The 18,345-nt window shown below is 44.4% G+C and overlaps 1 protein-coding gene across 1 annotated transcript in view; it reads right to left on the reverse strand.

Moving 5' to 3' along the window:
* Nucleotides 1-17,667, reverse strand: part of RUNX1 (RUNX family transcription factor 1) — a 96,568-nt gene extending 78,901 nt beyond the window's left edge. Inside the window, exons 1-2 of the mRNA XM_056858458.1 lie at nucleotides 17,392-17,667; nucleotides 7,738-7,894 (exon numbers count right to left, since the gene is read on the reverse strand). Coding sequence (XP_056714436.1) covers nucleotides 7,738-7,894; nucleotides 17,392-17,667 — 433 coding nt within the window. The remainder of the gene's footprint in view (nucleotides 1-7,737; nucleotides 7,895-17,391) is intronic.
* Between the last annotated feature and the right edge of the window lie 678 nt (nucleotides 17,668-18,345).

Raw genomic sequence — 18,345 nt, forward strand, 5'->3', positions numbered from 1 at the left:
TTAAGAGATCCCTTCTCCTTTCTATATATGTATGCTGGGTTCACTTCTATTTTGCTTTTTATTGCAGACAAACCTTGGTCCTTCCAACTCTATGAACTTTTGTTGTTCGGGTCTTGTAGGTAACCGCTGGCTTGTGGCTGTGTCATCACTGATAACAAATAGCTTTGCCATTTTATACATTCAAAAAGTTTAACTTTTTTTAAAGAGGCTGAACATTCCCCTATATCACTGACACACCACAGTATTTGTGAGGAAAAGGGAGGGAAAAACTCTTTAAGGTAACTCCATTTTCCCCATTACCATGTCCCACGAATCATGACTCTTTTCTAGATTGTGTGCTCTGTATCTTCAGTGTTAAAGATTAGAGCATATCCCCATGGTTGTATTTTTTTAATGAGTACCCAGCCTGTCTATTGCTCTGCAACAGGTTTACACCCCCCCATCCATTTCTGATATTGCATTATTAGCACTAGATCAAAATTACAACTAGTATAGTGGATTAAAAAAACCATGGGAGGGCTTTGTAATTTAAAGAGGCACTGAAAGAAACCATAATCCTGGATTAATTTCAACGGGATTTAAGAGCATCTATCTAATTACACAACAACCTCATACCTGACCCTGCCCTACTCACTATCTTTTGGATAATCCCTAAACATTGATAATTAGATAATTAGACAAGATATTAATGTTCAATACAAATTTATTTTAATCAGAATAAACTGTGCCAAAAAGTGCACAAGTATTCCAATAACAAGAAATTCAAACGAAGTTTTTGGAATTTTTATTTTCCATATGTTCTTTATTTACAGTGTAGATTAGAGAAAACTGTTTGAAAATGGCCACTTAATGACATTTATGCCCATGGAAGATTACAAAATTATATAAAACTTGTTGAAGGAATTGTTGACAGTGGGCCAAGAACAGATTCCCCCTCTCTCAAAAGTGATTTTGGAAGCGATTACCATTATAGAAATATTGAAATTGGTCATTCAGTTTGCACCAAAATTTCTTCTGCACAATTATGTAAATAACTTATCATTAAAATGCTAAGAATAAATATGCTCAACACCACTAGAATGGGTTATGTCAAATACTGGAAGCTATCTAACAATCTAACATAGGGTTGCCATGAGTCGGAAGCGACTTGACGGCACTTAACACACACACACACACATCTAACTATTTAACTAAATGAAAAGGATTAGTTTGTTTGTGGGAAATATTTACTTTGATAAAGTGAAACTGCTTATTAAAATTCTAAGAAATACAAGAAAGGCTAGTGAAATTTTGTCAACTTTGATTCACTGTATATTAATGAATAATTATATATTATGAACTTTGAAATTTTCTTTTGAACACTTGTAATTCTTTTATATGCAACAATAATAATATAGCAATTTCTAAATGTCTGATATACCTTTTAATGTGTGTTCTGTTGTATCTTCACATATGGAATCTTTATGAATAGATTTCTGTTTTTAAAAAACAGCAAACTCATACAAAATATGTTCTTAAATTATGAAAATACTTGCCCCAAGTAGATTTTGCAAGCATGGTGCCAGGAAAAGAAATTAGATTCTGGATATAGACCTTCTGGCTATGAACATACTATGGAAATTTTAAATCCATGTTTCAGTCAAACCTTGAGAAACACCTAAAGATGTTCAAAATCCCATTCTATGTGTTGTCTTCAAATACGTTCACACCAGATACTTCCACGGGACCAGCAGCACAAGCTTTTCTTTCTTTTAGCTGGGCAGTGGGCATTTAATAGGAAACTGCTTCTATCAGAAATTGTTATTTTGCTTGCATTTTTTCCATGCAACACATTAGGTTTTTCACAATAGTGTTTATTTCAGCATGAATAATAGCAGTGCACTGGTAAGAAAACATTGGCTTGAGGGGGTAGAAAAACGTTTAGGTCCAAAAAACAAACTTTTCATCAATTAATCTGATGGAAGTATTAGTTTTCAAGGCTTAAGTAGAAAGAGTGAAAGAAAGCTGAAATCCTAAGCGCACTTGCTGAGAAGTAAGTTCTATTAAGAGTAATGTAGCCTACTTCCAAGTAAATGTTTATAGTCGGTGGTGCTAGAAGTACAAGGTAGGAAGGCAGGTTTTACCAGTAATAGTCTGGACAAGGTAAAAATTCCATTCCACAGCAAAGCTGTTTTGTATGGAAAATCCTGCCAATGTAATGTACAAACTACACCTTTGTTTCCGGTGATCTATTCCCATCAAGAGAATGTAAGTTTCAAAAGAACAATAGTAGCATCAAACCCACACTAGCCTGATCTCGTCAGACCTCAGAAGCTAAGCAGGGTCAGCCCTGGTTAGTACTTGGATGGGAAACCACCAAGAAATACCAGGGTAGCTATGCATAGGAAGGCGATGGCAAACTACCTCTGTTAGTCTCTTGCCTTGAAAACCCTGCTGGGTTGCCATAAGTCAGCTGTGACTTGACGGCACTTTACACACAGAGAGACACAACATCAAATGTCTCTCAACTGGGAGGAGATACAAAACAAAACACAAAAACTAATAACTTGCACCCCAGCATGCCTGGAGTACAAATAAGAGAGTGCAGGATAGTTAAAGAGAGGAGTGGATATGAATTGTCACTACTTAAATCTGTTTTAGACCGTTCCATGTAGGGCAAAGCCAAAATTATTCACCTTTTTCCATGAACATTTTCAGCAGCGATCATTTTTGGCCCTCCTTGGCAACATGTTTATTATTTTAAATTGTCCTCATATGCCCTCAGTGACATCTCTGATCCCTGTATAGCAGTGGTTCCCAACCTTTTTTTGACCAGGGACCACAAGGACTTTTTTGTTCGGTGCAAGGACCCCAAGGTTCAAAATAAAAATTCAGAGAATTTGAAAATAAACTTTAATCATAACTGTTAGTTAAACATTAAACTTAGAATAATATTTGAATATATATATTTTATAATAGAGAACTTTTAATTGAAAATATTAATTTAATATGGGTTTATAACTTTGTTTCGCGGACCTTAATTTAGTTCTCGCGGACCCCTGGGGGTCCATGGACCCCTGGTTGGGAACCAGTGCTGTATAGCATCACCACCTTGACTTATGTGATTCCTGACTGCGTATGATCATTCATGCGACTAATCCACAAACAGCAACAACTTTGCTGAACAGGACTGGAAAACAACCTCAATACTCACAGTCCAAATATTTTTAAGGAAAAACTTCTACTCCACTGAAATCACAAGCTTCACCTGACAACCAGAAGTAAAGAATATCTGGCACTGCCCTAGTTCCACAGAAGATACCTGAGGTCATTTCAGTCGCAAACCATATACACAGGCCAAACATCCAGTCACCCTTTGTATCACCTTTTGTGTATTGCTTATTGCTTAGCACTGCTTCTGAGAAGCTTCATGTGCACTGAAATATTACATAGAATTAACAGAAGTTAATGTTCCTGTACTTGTTTCATGACCTTTTATGCAAATACCTCAGTGCTCACACTTTAAGCGAATGCAATAAAAGAATACCAGAAACCATGCAATCTAATGCAAACAGCCCACACCTTTAGGAAACAGTTCAGGTTTGTATGAATAAGCAAAAGCATGTATTAGTCATTCCCTCAAAATCAGTATTGCCCATGGAGATCAAACCTTCAGATCTCAGCAGTTAGCATGCAATGTCCCCAAGATCATTTCAGTCATTACGCTTATCCTGAGAAGTACATTCAATCTTTATTTGTGTGTCTACTTCAGTATATAAATGATCAGTGCTTTATGGAATTAGCAAAGTAAATTACTAATTTTCAGGAGCTTCTGTTCTCCCAGTTCTGACCTTAAGAACTATGCAGACGCTGACTTCTGGCTTTACTTGCAGTGCCAGCTACCAAAGTGCAGACCTGTTTTTATTAGCTTCTCAAGCACATTGCCAGCTCTCCGTTTAAATCTTCAAAATGTTTTCTAAACACTCTGTATCATAATGAGAATTCCATTTACCGAAAAGGTGCAGCCTTCCATATAACAAGTGAACATGTTTAATGACTGATTCTTTTATGCATTACAGCATCACTCATGTTTTCAGTAAATGGATATAATTTTCTCGGCTTTACCCTATTATCATTCGTTAGCATCACCAAGCTACAATTCCAGCTGCAAGTATTTCTCCCTCAGCAATTATCTTCTGTGCAGAAGCAACTCAGCCAGGTTTAAAAGCCATCGAGTTCAGCATATCAGGCAAAAAAAAGTAGCAAAAGCATGTCACAAAAAAACTGTCTACTGAAGTGAACTTCCTTGGAAAAATCAAATAAAGCCTGCTATGCACAAATCAAAGGACCAATCCCAGTTCCGATAAAATCACTATGTTAGTAAGTAGCAAGAGTCAGACAGCTATGTAATCTTCCGGAATGATATTTATAGCTGGGAGTCAGTTAGTACACTGCACTTTCTCCATGTTTGCAGTTTCAACCTTCCTAAAGGAAGGGCTTGTGCGGACATGGGACAAATTCATGCATTCCGCCATTACAGTATTCACTCCAATGGAGGGGTAAGTGTACACCACCACCACACATGTGAAATTAATTGCATTCCTGGGGCTACCCACAAATATATGTCCAATTTGTAAGATACTTCACCTTAAAGTTTGACTAAATCAAAACTAGCATAGGTCTTAATGCAAGTAAAGGATCTCCAGAGTGGTAGAGTAGGGGATGAGTCTGCTTCTCCATTACACTGAAGGAATAGTGAGCCAAGTGAACATGAGGACAGGCCCCTAACATACACAGTATGCAGTCAGTGATATTGCTAGCATCAATTACCATAATCACAGAAACATTTCCCCCAGCTGTGACAGTTCAGGGGAACAGTTGCTGTCCATATTCACAACTGTCAGCACATTGACTTGCGTAGATAACCACAAACTATACATTGAAGAAGTGACCAAGACATCCAAAGCACAAACTATGGTTTGCACTCTTTCCTCCACAACAGGATTTTGAATCAGTATTAAACAAGAGTTTGGGGCCCAGGACTGGAGAGAAGAGAACAAATCATAATTTGTGATTTAAAAGTGGCAGTAATCTATGGATTGGTTCTTGTAGGTTATCCGGCCTGTGTGACCATGGTCTTGATATTTTCTTTCCTGACGTTTTGCCAGCAGCTGTGGCAGGCATCTTCAGAGGAGTAGCACTGATGGGCAGTGTCTTCAGTGTTACTCCTCTGAAGATGCCTGCCACAGCTGCTGGCAAAACGTCAGGAAAGAAAATACCAAGACCACGGTCACACAGCCCGGATAACCTACAAGGACCGATGAACTTTGACCGTGAAAGCCTTTGACAATAATCTATGGATTGCTGCAACAGTGCGTAAGTTCATGAGAGCCATGCAAAATGAGAAAGTAAGGGAGTGACCTGACCTGGATGGCCCAGGCTAGCCCAATCTCATCAGTTTTCAGAACCTAAGCAGGGTCAGCCCTGAACACATGAAGCTGCCTTATACTGAATCAGACCCTCGGTCCATCAAAGTCAGTATTGTCTACTCAGACCAGCAGTGGCTCTCCAGGGACTCAGGCAGAGGTCTTTCACATCACCTATTTGCCTAGTCCCTTTAACTGGAGATGCCGGGGATTGAACCAGGTACCTTCTGCATGCCAAGCAGGTCAAGGGTCTCAACGCAGGGTCTCAATGCAGAGGCAGACAATGGCAAACCCTTTCTGAATATCTCTTGCCTTGAACACTCTATGGGGTCAGTATAAGTTGGCTGAACTTTCCATCAAGGCATGAGCTTAAAGACTGCCCCCACCAAATTCATTCAAACAGGGACAAGCCATGATTTGATGGTACATGTGATTAATCTCATTGTGTCAGACCCCTTTGATGCACGAATGGGTACAGCTGAGATTAGTTGTGTAGAAGAACAAATGTTATAAGTTTAGACGTGTGTGTGTGTGTATAAAGTGCCGTCAAGTTGCAGCTGACTTATGAAGACCCCTTTTGGGGTTTTCATGGCAAGAGACTAACATAGGTAGTTTGCCAGTGCCTTCCTTTGCACAGCAACCCTGGTATTCCTTGGTGGTCTCCCATCCAAATGCTAACCAGGGCTGACCCTGCTTAGCTTCTGAGATCTGACGAGATCAGGCTAGCCTGGGCCATCCAGGTCAGGGCAAGTTTAGACATAGCATGGGTCAAAGATTATTATGTGGCTTTTTAAAATCTATTTACATTATTTATAGTCCACCACCTCTCACTGAGACTCAAAGTATATTACAGAGTGTAAATCCAATACAACGAGCCCCATGGCGCAGAGTGGTAAGCTGCACTACTGCAGTCCAAGCTCTGCTCACGAACTGAGTTCGATCCCAAAGGAAGCTGGTTTCAGGTATCCGGCTCAAGGTTGACTCAGCCTTCCATCCTTCCAAGGTTGGCAAAATGAGTACCCAGCTTGCTGGGGGTAAAGGGAAGAGGGCTGAGGAAGGCACTGGCAAACCACCCCGTAAAACAAAGACTGCCTAGTAAATGTCGGGATGTGACGTCACCCCATGGGTCACGAATGACCCGATGCTTGCACAGGGGACCTTTACTTTTACCTTTTTAAATCCAATACAATCACCTCATGGGGCATCCAATAAAACAGTGCAACAGAGTTTGAATGGCAAAAATCTGAAAATAAAGCAGAAATCTGAAATAGCTGAAACAACCAGTGGCATGTGAATTTTAGCAGGTACACGATCTCCCACTATTGTAGAATAAATGATGGACTAGTTGTTTGAATTCTCCCTTTGCCACAGCTATTAAAAACCCTTAAGAGACCTTGGAATTAGCAACATACAACAGTTTGGTTTGCTGTTTTAATAATCACCTACCTTTGTGCAGCTCTGCTTTTGTTTGAGACCCTAAAATGTTCATAATTTCATTTATTAGCACCCCTCTCCACAACTAGAGAGTCACAAATATAACAAATGTGAAATACTTTTAAAACTATAGTGAAAAGGATTTAATTTTGGAAAAGCAAATTAATCTTTATCAATTTTGAAACTCTCTCTACCATCACTATCTGCATTATATTATATATGATCTGTGAGCATTATTTTATTAAGTTAGCATATATTTATAGACTATAAATTGGGATAATATGTTATATTAAACCTTAGTCACTGCACGTATTGGGATCCATATGCCTATCTAATGCATATCTACATTTCCCCGGTCATAATATAATTATAAAAGCTTAGCTAATTGAACAAGTTCTGTAATTTACAGCACCATTTAAAAGTCCCCAGAACCAATGACACTATTCAAGTGGAGTTATCGTATGTAGAACTGCTCCGGTGTGCATAATGTCTCCCCAACTTACTTTGTTGCTGTTCTCTGCTGGAGTGAATGAGAATATCTGATGTCACAAGAGCTCTCTATACACAGAGATGTAATGAGCAGGTACAAATTATAATATCAAAGCTCTGATTATATTATTTAAAATCCACACTATTTCACAAGTAGTACTTAATCTGGACCACAGCATACATGTTTTATCATACACTGGAATAATGAATCATAATGTGCAGTAATCTACTGTGATAGTACCAGTATGAACTCAAGCTTCATAAATGCTCAAATTTCAAACTCATTCTTCAGACATAATTCTGAAATCAAAGGGATAATTGCAAAAGACAACAGAGAACTGTAACTAAGGATTCCTCTAGGATTGCTTTCTGAAAAAATAAGGCTAAATTAACAAACAAACAAACATACCTCTTCCACTTCTACCCACAAATCTCAAGTCATTGAATCGGGCCACTTGGTTTTTCATTGCAGCGGTAGCATTTCTGAGTTCTGCAGAATAGTTTTCATCATTTCCAGCCATTACTGTGACCAAAGTCCCATCAGGGACATCTCCTAAGGCTACCACCTAAAGATTAAATAGAAAAATCTTCAGTTTCATACATATGTAACTTAAATATACATATTATCAGTTAATTCATGTGAAACAGGATGAGTTGTATGACCCAGAACAAAACAAAAAACCCACATAGAGTTAATCCAAATGTTACTTTGATAACCAGGACACAATCACAAAGACTGATGCTGCCGTCCTAAGGACCCTTTCCTTCCAATAGTTTATATTGCTCCTGAATTTAACCACAGTATAGTAAGGAAACAATATTAAAATCCTAAATGCACCTTATGTGGATGTAAGTATAACTGGATTTCAACAGAACTGACTTCCAAGAAAGTTTAAGATTAGAATCTTATAGCTCAGTCCTTCAGCTACTACAGTGGCAAATCAGTGCTTAGTAGATGATGTAAAGACTGTTATGTGCACACAGTGTAGACTCCCGGAAAGTTGCACTAATGCAGAGACCAATCTAAAACACTGTACTGCATAATACTATGCCAACAACAGCCTCTATATGCAAAGCAGTGGCTTGTGTGTTACAATGCATATAAATTACTGAAGAGGAACATGACACAAGCAGGAGGAAATGACTTCCTCAGCATTATAAAGGCTGTGTGGGCACTATGGAGTCATAGAATCATAGAGTTGGAAGGGACCACCAGGGTCATCTAGTCCAACCCCCTGAACAATGTGGGAAACTCACAACTACCTCCCCCCACACACACACACCCAGTGACCAGAAGATGGCCAAGACGCCCTCCCTCTCATCATCTGCCTAAGGTCACAAAATCAGCATTGCTGACAGATGGCCATCTAACCTCCTCTTAAAAACCTCCAGGGAAGGAGAGCTCACCACCTCCCGAGGAAGCCTGTTCCACTGAGGAACTGCTCTAACTGTTAGAAAATTCTTCCTAATGTCTAGACGGAAACTCTTTTGATTTAATTTCAACCCATTGGTTCTGGTCTGACCCTCTGGGGCAACAGAAAACCACTCGGCACCATCCTCTATATGACAGCCCTTCAAGTACTTGAAGATGGTTATCATATCACCTCTCAGTCTTCTCCCCTTCAGGCGAATATATCCATCAACACAAGCTGTAGTGTGGTCTGACAGATGGGAAGGTGGGTATAGATCTAAGTTCCAGACCTGCCATGGAATTTCTGCAAGCAACTTAGACCACTGTGAAATGCATGCATTACTTGACTGGCTTCTGCGATGCAGACCTTCAGATGCAGGACCAGTTTGTACATTCTATTCGGGGGGGGCGGGGAGAACCAATTCCATACTAGGCATGAAACACAAGCACACTCTTTCCTACATACTTCGTCCACCTGCACTAGATATCATATGAAGCATGGCCTTGAGGAAGTTGCCCTCTGTCTTTCAGCTTCAGTTCCTCAAGTACAAAGCACAAATAATAGTGACCTGTTCCATGAGGGCCAGGACAGTAACGACTGTGAAGATCTTTGCCGATCGGAAGTGCCATGTGCCTGCTGACACTGGGTTCCCAAGCAATGAGAGTGCAACTCACAGGAAACATAACTTGCCCTAATTTCTCATGGAAGATGCTGCTGTAGCGCCATTAGCTTGATGGTGCCATCAGCTGAAAACCTTAAGAGAAAAGTATGATTCCCACTGACTGTGCTTGATATTTTCTCTGCACATAATAGGGAAAGCTTACATTTTAATTCGTCTTTAATAGCAAATAGCCCCAGTCTTGACCTTCCAACTGATCATTTATGCCTTATACTTCCTTTGTAATTTGTTCGGTAATAGGGACTCCATTTTGTGCTTTACCTTCTAATTGCATTGGCACAACTCTCCCCTCTCCTGCCCACTGTGTTTCTTTCTCACATGCTATTTCTAATAAACCATGAAACGGTCATCTCCCCTCATCACCATAAACACATGAGGTGGAATTCTGATTGAAACCACTAGCACTTCCTTCCCCATAACAAGCTAGTTACCAAGCTGTTAGAAGATCTCCATAAAGGTCTCCCAAACTCTTATAACACTTCTCATTTAAATTTGGCCCATGAGTTCCAGGTAATCTGGGTCTAAAAAAATCTTTTCACTTCCGTGGAAAACTCATGATATTGAAATTTCTGTTTTGTGCACATAGTCTACTTCCATATACTCAGCCCTCCTCAACAGGCCACGCTGTTACCTTTTGCCCTGTTCTGTACCGAGTCATACATGTGTCACACTCAGCGCACTTTTTCAAATTAACTTGCACTCTCTTTTTTTTTTTACTATATATTAATACTGAAGTTATATTTATATGGAAGAGGCAGCACCAGATGAAAACTGGAAGGAAGGGGAACAAGACCAGATGAAGCACATGGCAGCTTTCCACAGCTTTAGCAGTGTTAAAATCGCAGCTCAGTTTTCAGACCATGGAAGTTTCTAAAACTCACCAAGCCTTCTCCACCCTTCTCTCCCCCATGTCTGGAGGGCCCTATTATTTCCCCTCTTTGGTCCCTTTGTATCAATCATACATGTTCAAGGCTGTCCTTGGGCTTCTCTGGGCAGATATGCCTACAGTTGCTGGCCTTTTCTTCTCAAGTTTCCAGACACTTCCATTGCATGAGGATCTAGATAAACTAGCCATAGGGTTGCCAGGTCCCTCTTCGCCACTGGCAGGAGGTTTTTTTGGGTGGAGCCTGAGTAGGGCGGGGTTTGGGGAAAGACTTCAATGCCATAGAGTCCAATTGCCAAAGTGGCCCTTTTCTCCAGGTGAACTGATCTCTATCGGCTGGAGATCAGTTGTAATAGCGGGAGATCTCCAGCTAGTATCTGGAGGTTGGAGACCCTAACTAACCAGGTGCGGCCCAGCTTAAACTGGTTTGCTTTTAGAAAATCAGCACTCTTACTTGGGGCTAACTGTGACTGAAATGGATTGAACTTACCTTGTGTTTTGCTTGTTCTCTAAGTCTGCAGCCAGTCTATAAGGCTGCACTCATTAGGAAGCAAGCTTCAATGAACACACAGTGGGACTTTCAAGTAAATATGAATTTTTCTAGCAGTTACACCCCAACAGTAACTACATTTACTGAGAAATGTCACATTCCTCCCGAATGCCTAAGTGTTGCATTCTTATTCACAGCCTAATTTTTATATTCCAGCTGTTGAGGGATATGAACCACGATTTGGCATCACAACTCAGTAACACTGCTTCAAATGCAATGTTTCAAGTCAAATGAACTACAGAAAGAACCACATTCGAAGGGAATATTATTTGGCTCTATACATCTCTCCCTCTCTCTGTGTATTTATGTGAGGGAGGGAAAAGGAACATTTTCTGTATTTAAAATATCCCACAAAAAAGTATATTTTCAACTCTCTGCGTTTACAGTGTAGTGCAGGAAACCGTAGCAAAAGAAAGAAAGCTCTCCAGGCCCTGGAAAAAGCAACTGATATGTAAAGTTGTAAAATAGAGGCACAGAAACACAAACATTTACATTATAAAACAGACTAAACAGATAAGTAAGAACCTGCTGACTGGAGATAACTAGTATTTTGCTTGACTATTCAGCTTATAAAAATGTAACTTACGTAAGCTGAATGGAATATTAAAAATCTCAACCTGCACCACAGTGGAATCTTAACAATTTTACCCCTTAACCAAGGGGAAAGAGCCATTTTATTCAGGGTGAGCTGATTGTCTTACAGTTCACACGACAATTTTGAAGAAACGGTAGCAGTTATTACCACTGTTTTTTTCCCTCATGTTTCCTTTCATTTATGTTCATTTTGAAAGAAAACTAAGGGTTTCTGAAGACATTTTGCCATAGTCCGATGGAACTGTTTCCTGTGACATGTGCAGCCACATCTACGTGGGTCAGGTGAATCTGTACATGATTGCAGGCAGTCCTAGTCATAAATCTGGTAGATTGTTGCACAGAGATTCAAGTTCTCAAAACATGTGGAGTGCAATTCTCAGCATGTCTAGTCAGAAAATAAATCCTGAAAAGGGCAGCGTCAGTTGTAAGTTACATTGACCCTAATGAGTAAACATTCTTAGAACTAGAATACCCAACTTACTTGAAAGGAAGTTCAACACAAAACAATAGCATTTACTTCCAAGTAATCCACTACTCAGATGACAGATTTGTGTTTTGGGATTGCAAGTATGAAGTGCTATAATATATACTATTAATATATATATGTATTATATATATATATATATAAATAATATTTTAATAATAATAATATATATATAATAATACACACACACACAGAGAGAGAGAGAGAAATGTTAATGGCAGTTTGTTTAAAAAATATAACTTAGCAGATGCACTTTGGACTTTAATTAATCGATAGGATTTTTAAAATTTTTCCAGGTTAGAAAAAGTGGAGGAGTTAGTTCCTGTAGAAATAGGCATTTGTTGTACAGTTCACATGACACCAATTTCTTCCTCATATTTATTCAAACAGTTCCAAATTTGGCCCGGTAGTGTGGAAAATATTTGCTTATGTCTACAGAGCAGGGTTTATATCAGCAATTAAAACAAAGTAAGCATGCAGCCAGAATCTATGCATGTTTACTGAGAACTCCCACCGAGTTCAATGGGGCTTACTCCCAAGTAAGTGTGCAAAAGGCAGAAGGGTTACCTAAAGCTTTCTTTCTTTCTTTTTTTTGAGACTCACTTGATCTGGGGAAAAACAAATATACGCTTATTGGAAGAGTGGCAAGGGGGTGCTGACCACTTACATTAAAAACCTCTTGATTCCACTATTACCAACATTTATATATTAATACTACAAAACAAGGATCCCTTACCAGGAAGGGGAGGGAGAGGCACGAAGTGAAAATATTTCCACCCAAACTGACGCTGTTCCCTTAGGCTACCCTTGCGGTTGCCCTGGTGGGTTGTTTTCTGCAACCCTCATATGAGGGATAAAGGTTTTCTTTAGAACTTGCCAACAAAACCCCGTAGGATTTTACTGACAACTTTTCTGAAATAGCCAGACCAAGCTTGAACCCCTGCCCGTCTCTCGCGCTGGGTTTAACCGGGGATGTGACTCCTCTTGGGCCGTCTACTGATAGACCGGTCAGGTAAGTGGCCCAGCGCTCGACCCAAATGCAAAGGAGGACCTGAGCGTGCCCCCCTGGTTCCCAGCCTCCTGCAGGGCCAAGCCAGGAAGAGTGTCTTGCTTTGGAGCAGGAGGTGCTTGTGGGGCACTGGAGAGAGAACCAGCCGGCTTTCCCACTCCCTGGGGGCTGCAGCGGCTGCATCAGGGGGGCAAAAGCCCAGGGGCTTCTCCGAACTGATTGCCACCCATTTATTAATTAACAGGGCCTTGCTTGGAAGCGAAAGCAGTGACAATGAATGGTCTGAAGACCGAATCAAGGGGATGCTGATAGCGGAGTGCAATTGATGGGGAGCGAGCGCACAAATTCGCGCTTTACTCTCGAGTAGGCACTTTGAAGCGCTTTGGGTTGCGATCAGAAGACGCCCCTTGCTCAGATTAATTGTTATGGCCGAGCAAGCACTGAGGACAGTTTGCACTCGTGGCATTCAATGACTATCCGTGTATTGCAAGAAAGCAGGAAGTGGCATTTGCATGATTCAGATGTGCAGCTCAGGACGCTACAGGAGAGGCAGCACCGAGGCACCACCGGCTTGACCTCCGCGGATGCTTACTTGCAGTAAACGGAGTTCAGGATAGCCGCCACCCCCCTGCTCAGCTCAGTCGTGCCCTGATCGAAGTTCCACTTTGTTCAATGGGGCTTATTGCCAAGACAGCGTGCAGGCAGAGGGCTGAATGCAAATCTCAGTGAATTCCTTTCCCAACGTGTTTCGCTGGTGCCAGGCCAGTCCGGCCATAAATGTGGCTTCGGCGAGTTATCCTCCGGTGAGTGGGAACAGGATCGGGCTTCTGGAGAACTGGACGGGAAAGTCACTCAGACAGGGTGCCAGCTGAAGATTTTCATTGTAAATCACATCACCTGGCAAGGTAATACCCCATTAAGCCTTTATGAAAAGGACAAGGCATTTCTCTCCAGGCAGTGGGCAACCCTACCCGCTGGGAAGAAAGCTTTTTTCTGAAAACTCGGGCGGAGCTCAGGGCTGATACCAAGCCCCAGTATCAGACGCCTGGCGCTGCCTTCCCAATGTGACTCTGCAGCAGCCAGGGAAAATCAAGCAAGCCCTGAGGGGGTAGGATGAAGGGTGCCAGAGGAGGCATATTTACTCAGAAGTAGGAAGCTTGAGGTCTACGCGTGTTAAGTTTAGGACCGGCCTTTAATGTTTGGCATGTATGAGTTTTCCTGCGTGAAAGGATGAGGCCCCAGAACCAACTTTGAGCTCAGCTACTCTGGAATAGTCCAAGGGGCTCCAAGAGAAATCTTCTCAAGGAAGTAGTTGCTTGGATTTTAGCCAGGCTGTTAGATCTCCTTGTAAACTATTTCAGCCTGCGGGTGGAATTAACTATTTTTAAAACTAGTTTGCGGGTTAGTGCTTGAAATCAAAAGCTTTGCGACTCAGTCCTCTGCACCTCTACCACGAAAGAAGTCACCGAGGAGCATACGAAAATAGCCTTGGTTGGAGTTTACATGCACCATAAAATAAAAAGGCGATGCGACTTTACAGAGGAGGAAGTTATTTAAGGGCTGAATGAAGCTTCTGAAGCTATTTGCAAATGGGAATTGGGGGGGGGACATCTCAAAGAGGGGCGTTTCAGGAACCTTTCTGAGGAAGAGATCTGGAGCTGGCCCAGTCTAACAGCAAGCCAAATTCCCTCCTCCCAAGAAGAGGCGATTTTAAACCAACATGAAAAGGTGTGTATTTGTTTTCAAAGGTTACAAATGAGTTTGTCCAAAAGCTTTCTGTTCTGACTGTTGGGGGGGGGGGGGAGAAAAGCACAGCAGCCTCAAGCTTGAGGATAATCTCTAAGGGAGTTCAGCCTCCGTTACTTAAGAGGTATTTGCAGGTGCTCCAGGTGAAGCCAGCCTGCAGATGTTGGACGGGGCCGGGCGCTTTTATGCCCCGGCGACCATCACCACCCACCCCATCCAAACCTGCTGCAGAAGTGCCCTCATCGGCGGCAGAGAGATTTCTCTGCAGGCGCCTTCAGAACTCCTCTCCCTTCGGCGCCTCCCGTTAAGGCAGGAAGCGAGACCTGCACCCCCGCACGCCGGAGGGCTCCTCTGGGTGGCAGGCACCCCGCCTCGGCCTGTTCTTGCATACTGGAAAGAAGCTGGATTTAAACGGGCTGCCTCCTCACTAAGGGTGTTTAGGACTGCCAAGGAAGTGCCAGGGCTGGATGAGGGCATTTGCAGAGGGAATGCTCACTCCTCGGAGTCACTGCCAGGAGTCTGCGATATTCTAGCCATGAAACTTCGAGATGCTGGTTTTTAATGAATGACTCTATCTCTGAAGTCACATTAAAGGGGGTGGAATTTTTGAAGGCCCAAATCTCAGGGATAAACACACACAAAAAAGCCAGGGTCAGGTCATGGTGTTTGTGTTTCAAGACATTGCACCCGCTCCTAAGAGGAGTCAACCTTAGGGGAAGTTTCTTCTAAATTGGTGCCATTTTATAGTGCCTAGATCCCATCTTTTGCAATTGAACTTTATGAAGAAGTGAGCTGTGACTCGCCTAAGTTCATACCCTGCCAGAAATTTTGTTAGTCTTTAAGGTGCTACTGGACTCTTGCTCTTTTCTAATTGAACTTTAATAATTCCAGGCTTTAGAACCGGGGTTTAAATGGGCTTTAAAAAAAACGTGGAAAGTTTCCACAACGGGAAAATGCATAGCAGACTTACCACTCCATCCACAAATGAATGAGATGGAAGTATTAAGATGTAACCCTTTCAAGGCAGAAAGGATGCATTGGGTTAGACCCTTAAATTTCTACTTAACTGATCTGAGTACTGAAAGTTACGGTAGGAGTCACATGTGTCTGCATGAGGGGCTGACCGTGTCAGTACAGTACAGTACAGCTGACCGAATAAGACCGTGAGATATTCCAAAAGCTGTACTGACACGTGTGGCTTCTTGGTCTCCAGGCAGCCCAGGGCTGCCTTTGATCCCTTCTACTGTGTGCTTGTGGCTGACATCTTGCAGAGTTCAAATAAGCCTGTTTACGATAGCTGGTCTGAGGCCTTCAGGTCAGTGTGTTCAGGATGGGGGTGTAAATTCTGGGTAACCACGACAGCAACCTTCCCTTTGACGGGCTGGCAGAAGGTAGACTGCGGTCCACCACTAGCACATTTCCGGTAGACCGCTTAGCGCCTGGCATTTCTGCAAAGAATGCTCTATCTTCTGATCCAAGCAAGGCGCTTCAAATGGCCTTAAGACTATATAGGCTCGGGATCACTTAGCACAGATTAGTTTTTGGCTTTACAAGCTCTGGAGCAGCACTTTTGCTTGGTACCATATCGAACAGGTTGACAGACTCTGGGGACCTCAGTAAATTTGAAGGGGGGGGGCACCAAGCCAAACTGAAGTCAGCTCACCCTTGCATTGTTGGAACAGGGGACTTTTTAAAAAGGCACCACTGTGGGGGCACTGGGGGAGGACTAAAGCTGCAAGCCTACTTGGGAGTAAACCATTTCTTTCAATAGGCCACCTTCCGATCCTATCCGGAGACAGCTTTTCAGAAAGTCTCGTTCTGCCTTGCAGAAAAACTTCTGCCTGCACCCTAAGGATGCGTCCTGGATGCGTTTTTTAAATCAAGGGCGAAATCCCCCACTAATCCGAGCACTGGCAGGGCGGGATGCACACTTACTTGGGAAAAGGCCAGCACTCACGGAAAATTCAACAATCTTCGTGATGAATAAAATTTGGGGTGGGCGGACGGGTAGAGCTGCAGGCCCCAGAAGGAAATGCTCAGCGGGACACTCTTCTGGCCACTTATGCAGGGGAGCCAGTTTTGCTGCTCTCTGTGTGTGTGTAAAGTGCCGTCAAGTCGCAGCCGACTTATGGCGAGCCCTTTTGGGGTTTTCATGGCAAGAGACTAACAGAGGTGGTTTGCCAGTGCCTTCCTCTGCGCAGCAACCCTGGTCTTCCTTGGTGGTCTCCCATCCAAATACTAACCAGGGCCGACCCTGCTTAGCTTCTGAGATCTGACGAGATCAGGCTAGCCTGGGCCACCCAGGTCAGGGTAGATGAACAGAGGTGGTTTGCCGTTGCCTGCCTCTGCACAGCAACCCTGGACTTCCTTGGTGGTCTCCCATCCCAATACTAACCAGGGCCGACCCTGCTTAGCTTCTGAGATCTGACCAGATCAGGCTAGCCTGGGCCATCCAGGTCAGGGCTGGGTGCTCTCTAGGTGTGCATTTTCCCCATCTGAATTCCCCAAACTCTGCACGGGGGGGGGGGGTCTTATCTTTGAGTTTTGAGAATTCGGATGGGGGTGGGGGGGAAAGGTGCCTCTAGAGATGTGCAACCCCAAGACCCCACCTCCCCTGCCTACAGGGCACCCGGCACCCACCCAAGCGTCATGCAGTTCGGCGCCCCCCGCCCCAGGACCGGCGCCCCCCCCCCCCCGCCCCCGTACCTTGAAGGCGATGGGCAGCGTCTTGTTGCACCTCCAGTGGGTGGGCAGGACGGAGCAGAGGAAGTTGGGGCTGTCGGTGCGCACCAGCTCCCCGGGGTGATCGGCCAGGACCTCCACCATGCTGCGGTCGGCGCTCCTCAGCTTCCCCAGCAGGCTGCCGCCGCCGCCGCCGTCGGGCCCGGCCAGCGGCAGCGCGTCGCTCATCTCGCCCGGGCTGCGGGCGGCGGAGGGCGGCGTGAAGCGGCGGCCGGTGGCGGGATCTACGGGGATACGCATCACAACAAGCCCGTTGAGTGGGGCAGCTCCGCCCAGGGCGGCGGGCCGAGCGCGGGGGGCGCCGCATACAAGGGGAGGGGCTCGGGACCCCCGGGCGGGCGAGCCGGAGCCGAGGAGCCGCCACCGTGGACCCCCCGCCGCCGCCTCGCTCCAAAGCTATCGGCGTCCAGGAGGGCTCCCCTCGGGCATCGCCGGCGGGACTCAGCCCCGCGCCCCCCGCCGCAATCCCGCACCAGGAGGCGAGGGGGAGCAAAGGAGACCCCAGGCGTCCGTCCAAAGCCGGGGGGGGGAGGAGGAGGAGGAGGAGGGGGGGGATCTGGACTTCGCAGGAGTTCAGGTCCTCTCGTTTCCAAGAGCGCCTCCCCGTCCCGCGCCTCGATCCAGGAGCCAGACGTCCAGTCTCTTTTGGCGGCGGGGAGGAGCAGGCAACCGAGCCGGGGCGGGCGGAGATCCGCCCAGGTCCGTCGGCCGCCCCCCAATTAGCCCCGCCGGTCCATCCAGCGGCGGCCCTGGGCTCGAGGGGGAGGCTCAGCGCCCCGCGTCCTCCTTCCGAACCTGCAGCGCCCCCCGAAGGCGCGCCCGGGGCTGGGGGCCGCGGGGGGGACGGACGGCGGCTCCCCCGGGTGGGTCCCGGCCCGGTGGGGGGTGGGTGGGTGGGGGGAGCGGTCTTCCTCGGCT

Source organism: Euleptes europaea, chromosome 12 (assembly GCF_029931775.1).
Source record: "Euleptes europaea isolate rEulEur1 chromosome 12, rEulEur1.hap1, whole genome shotgun sequence".
Lineage (NCBI taxonomy): Eukaryota > Metazoa > Chordata > Lepidosauria > Squamata > Sphaerodactylidae > Euleptes > Euleptes europaea.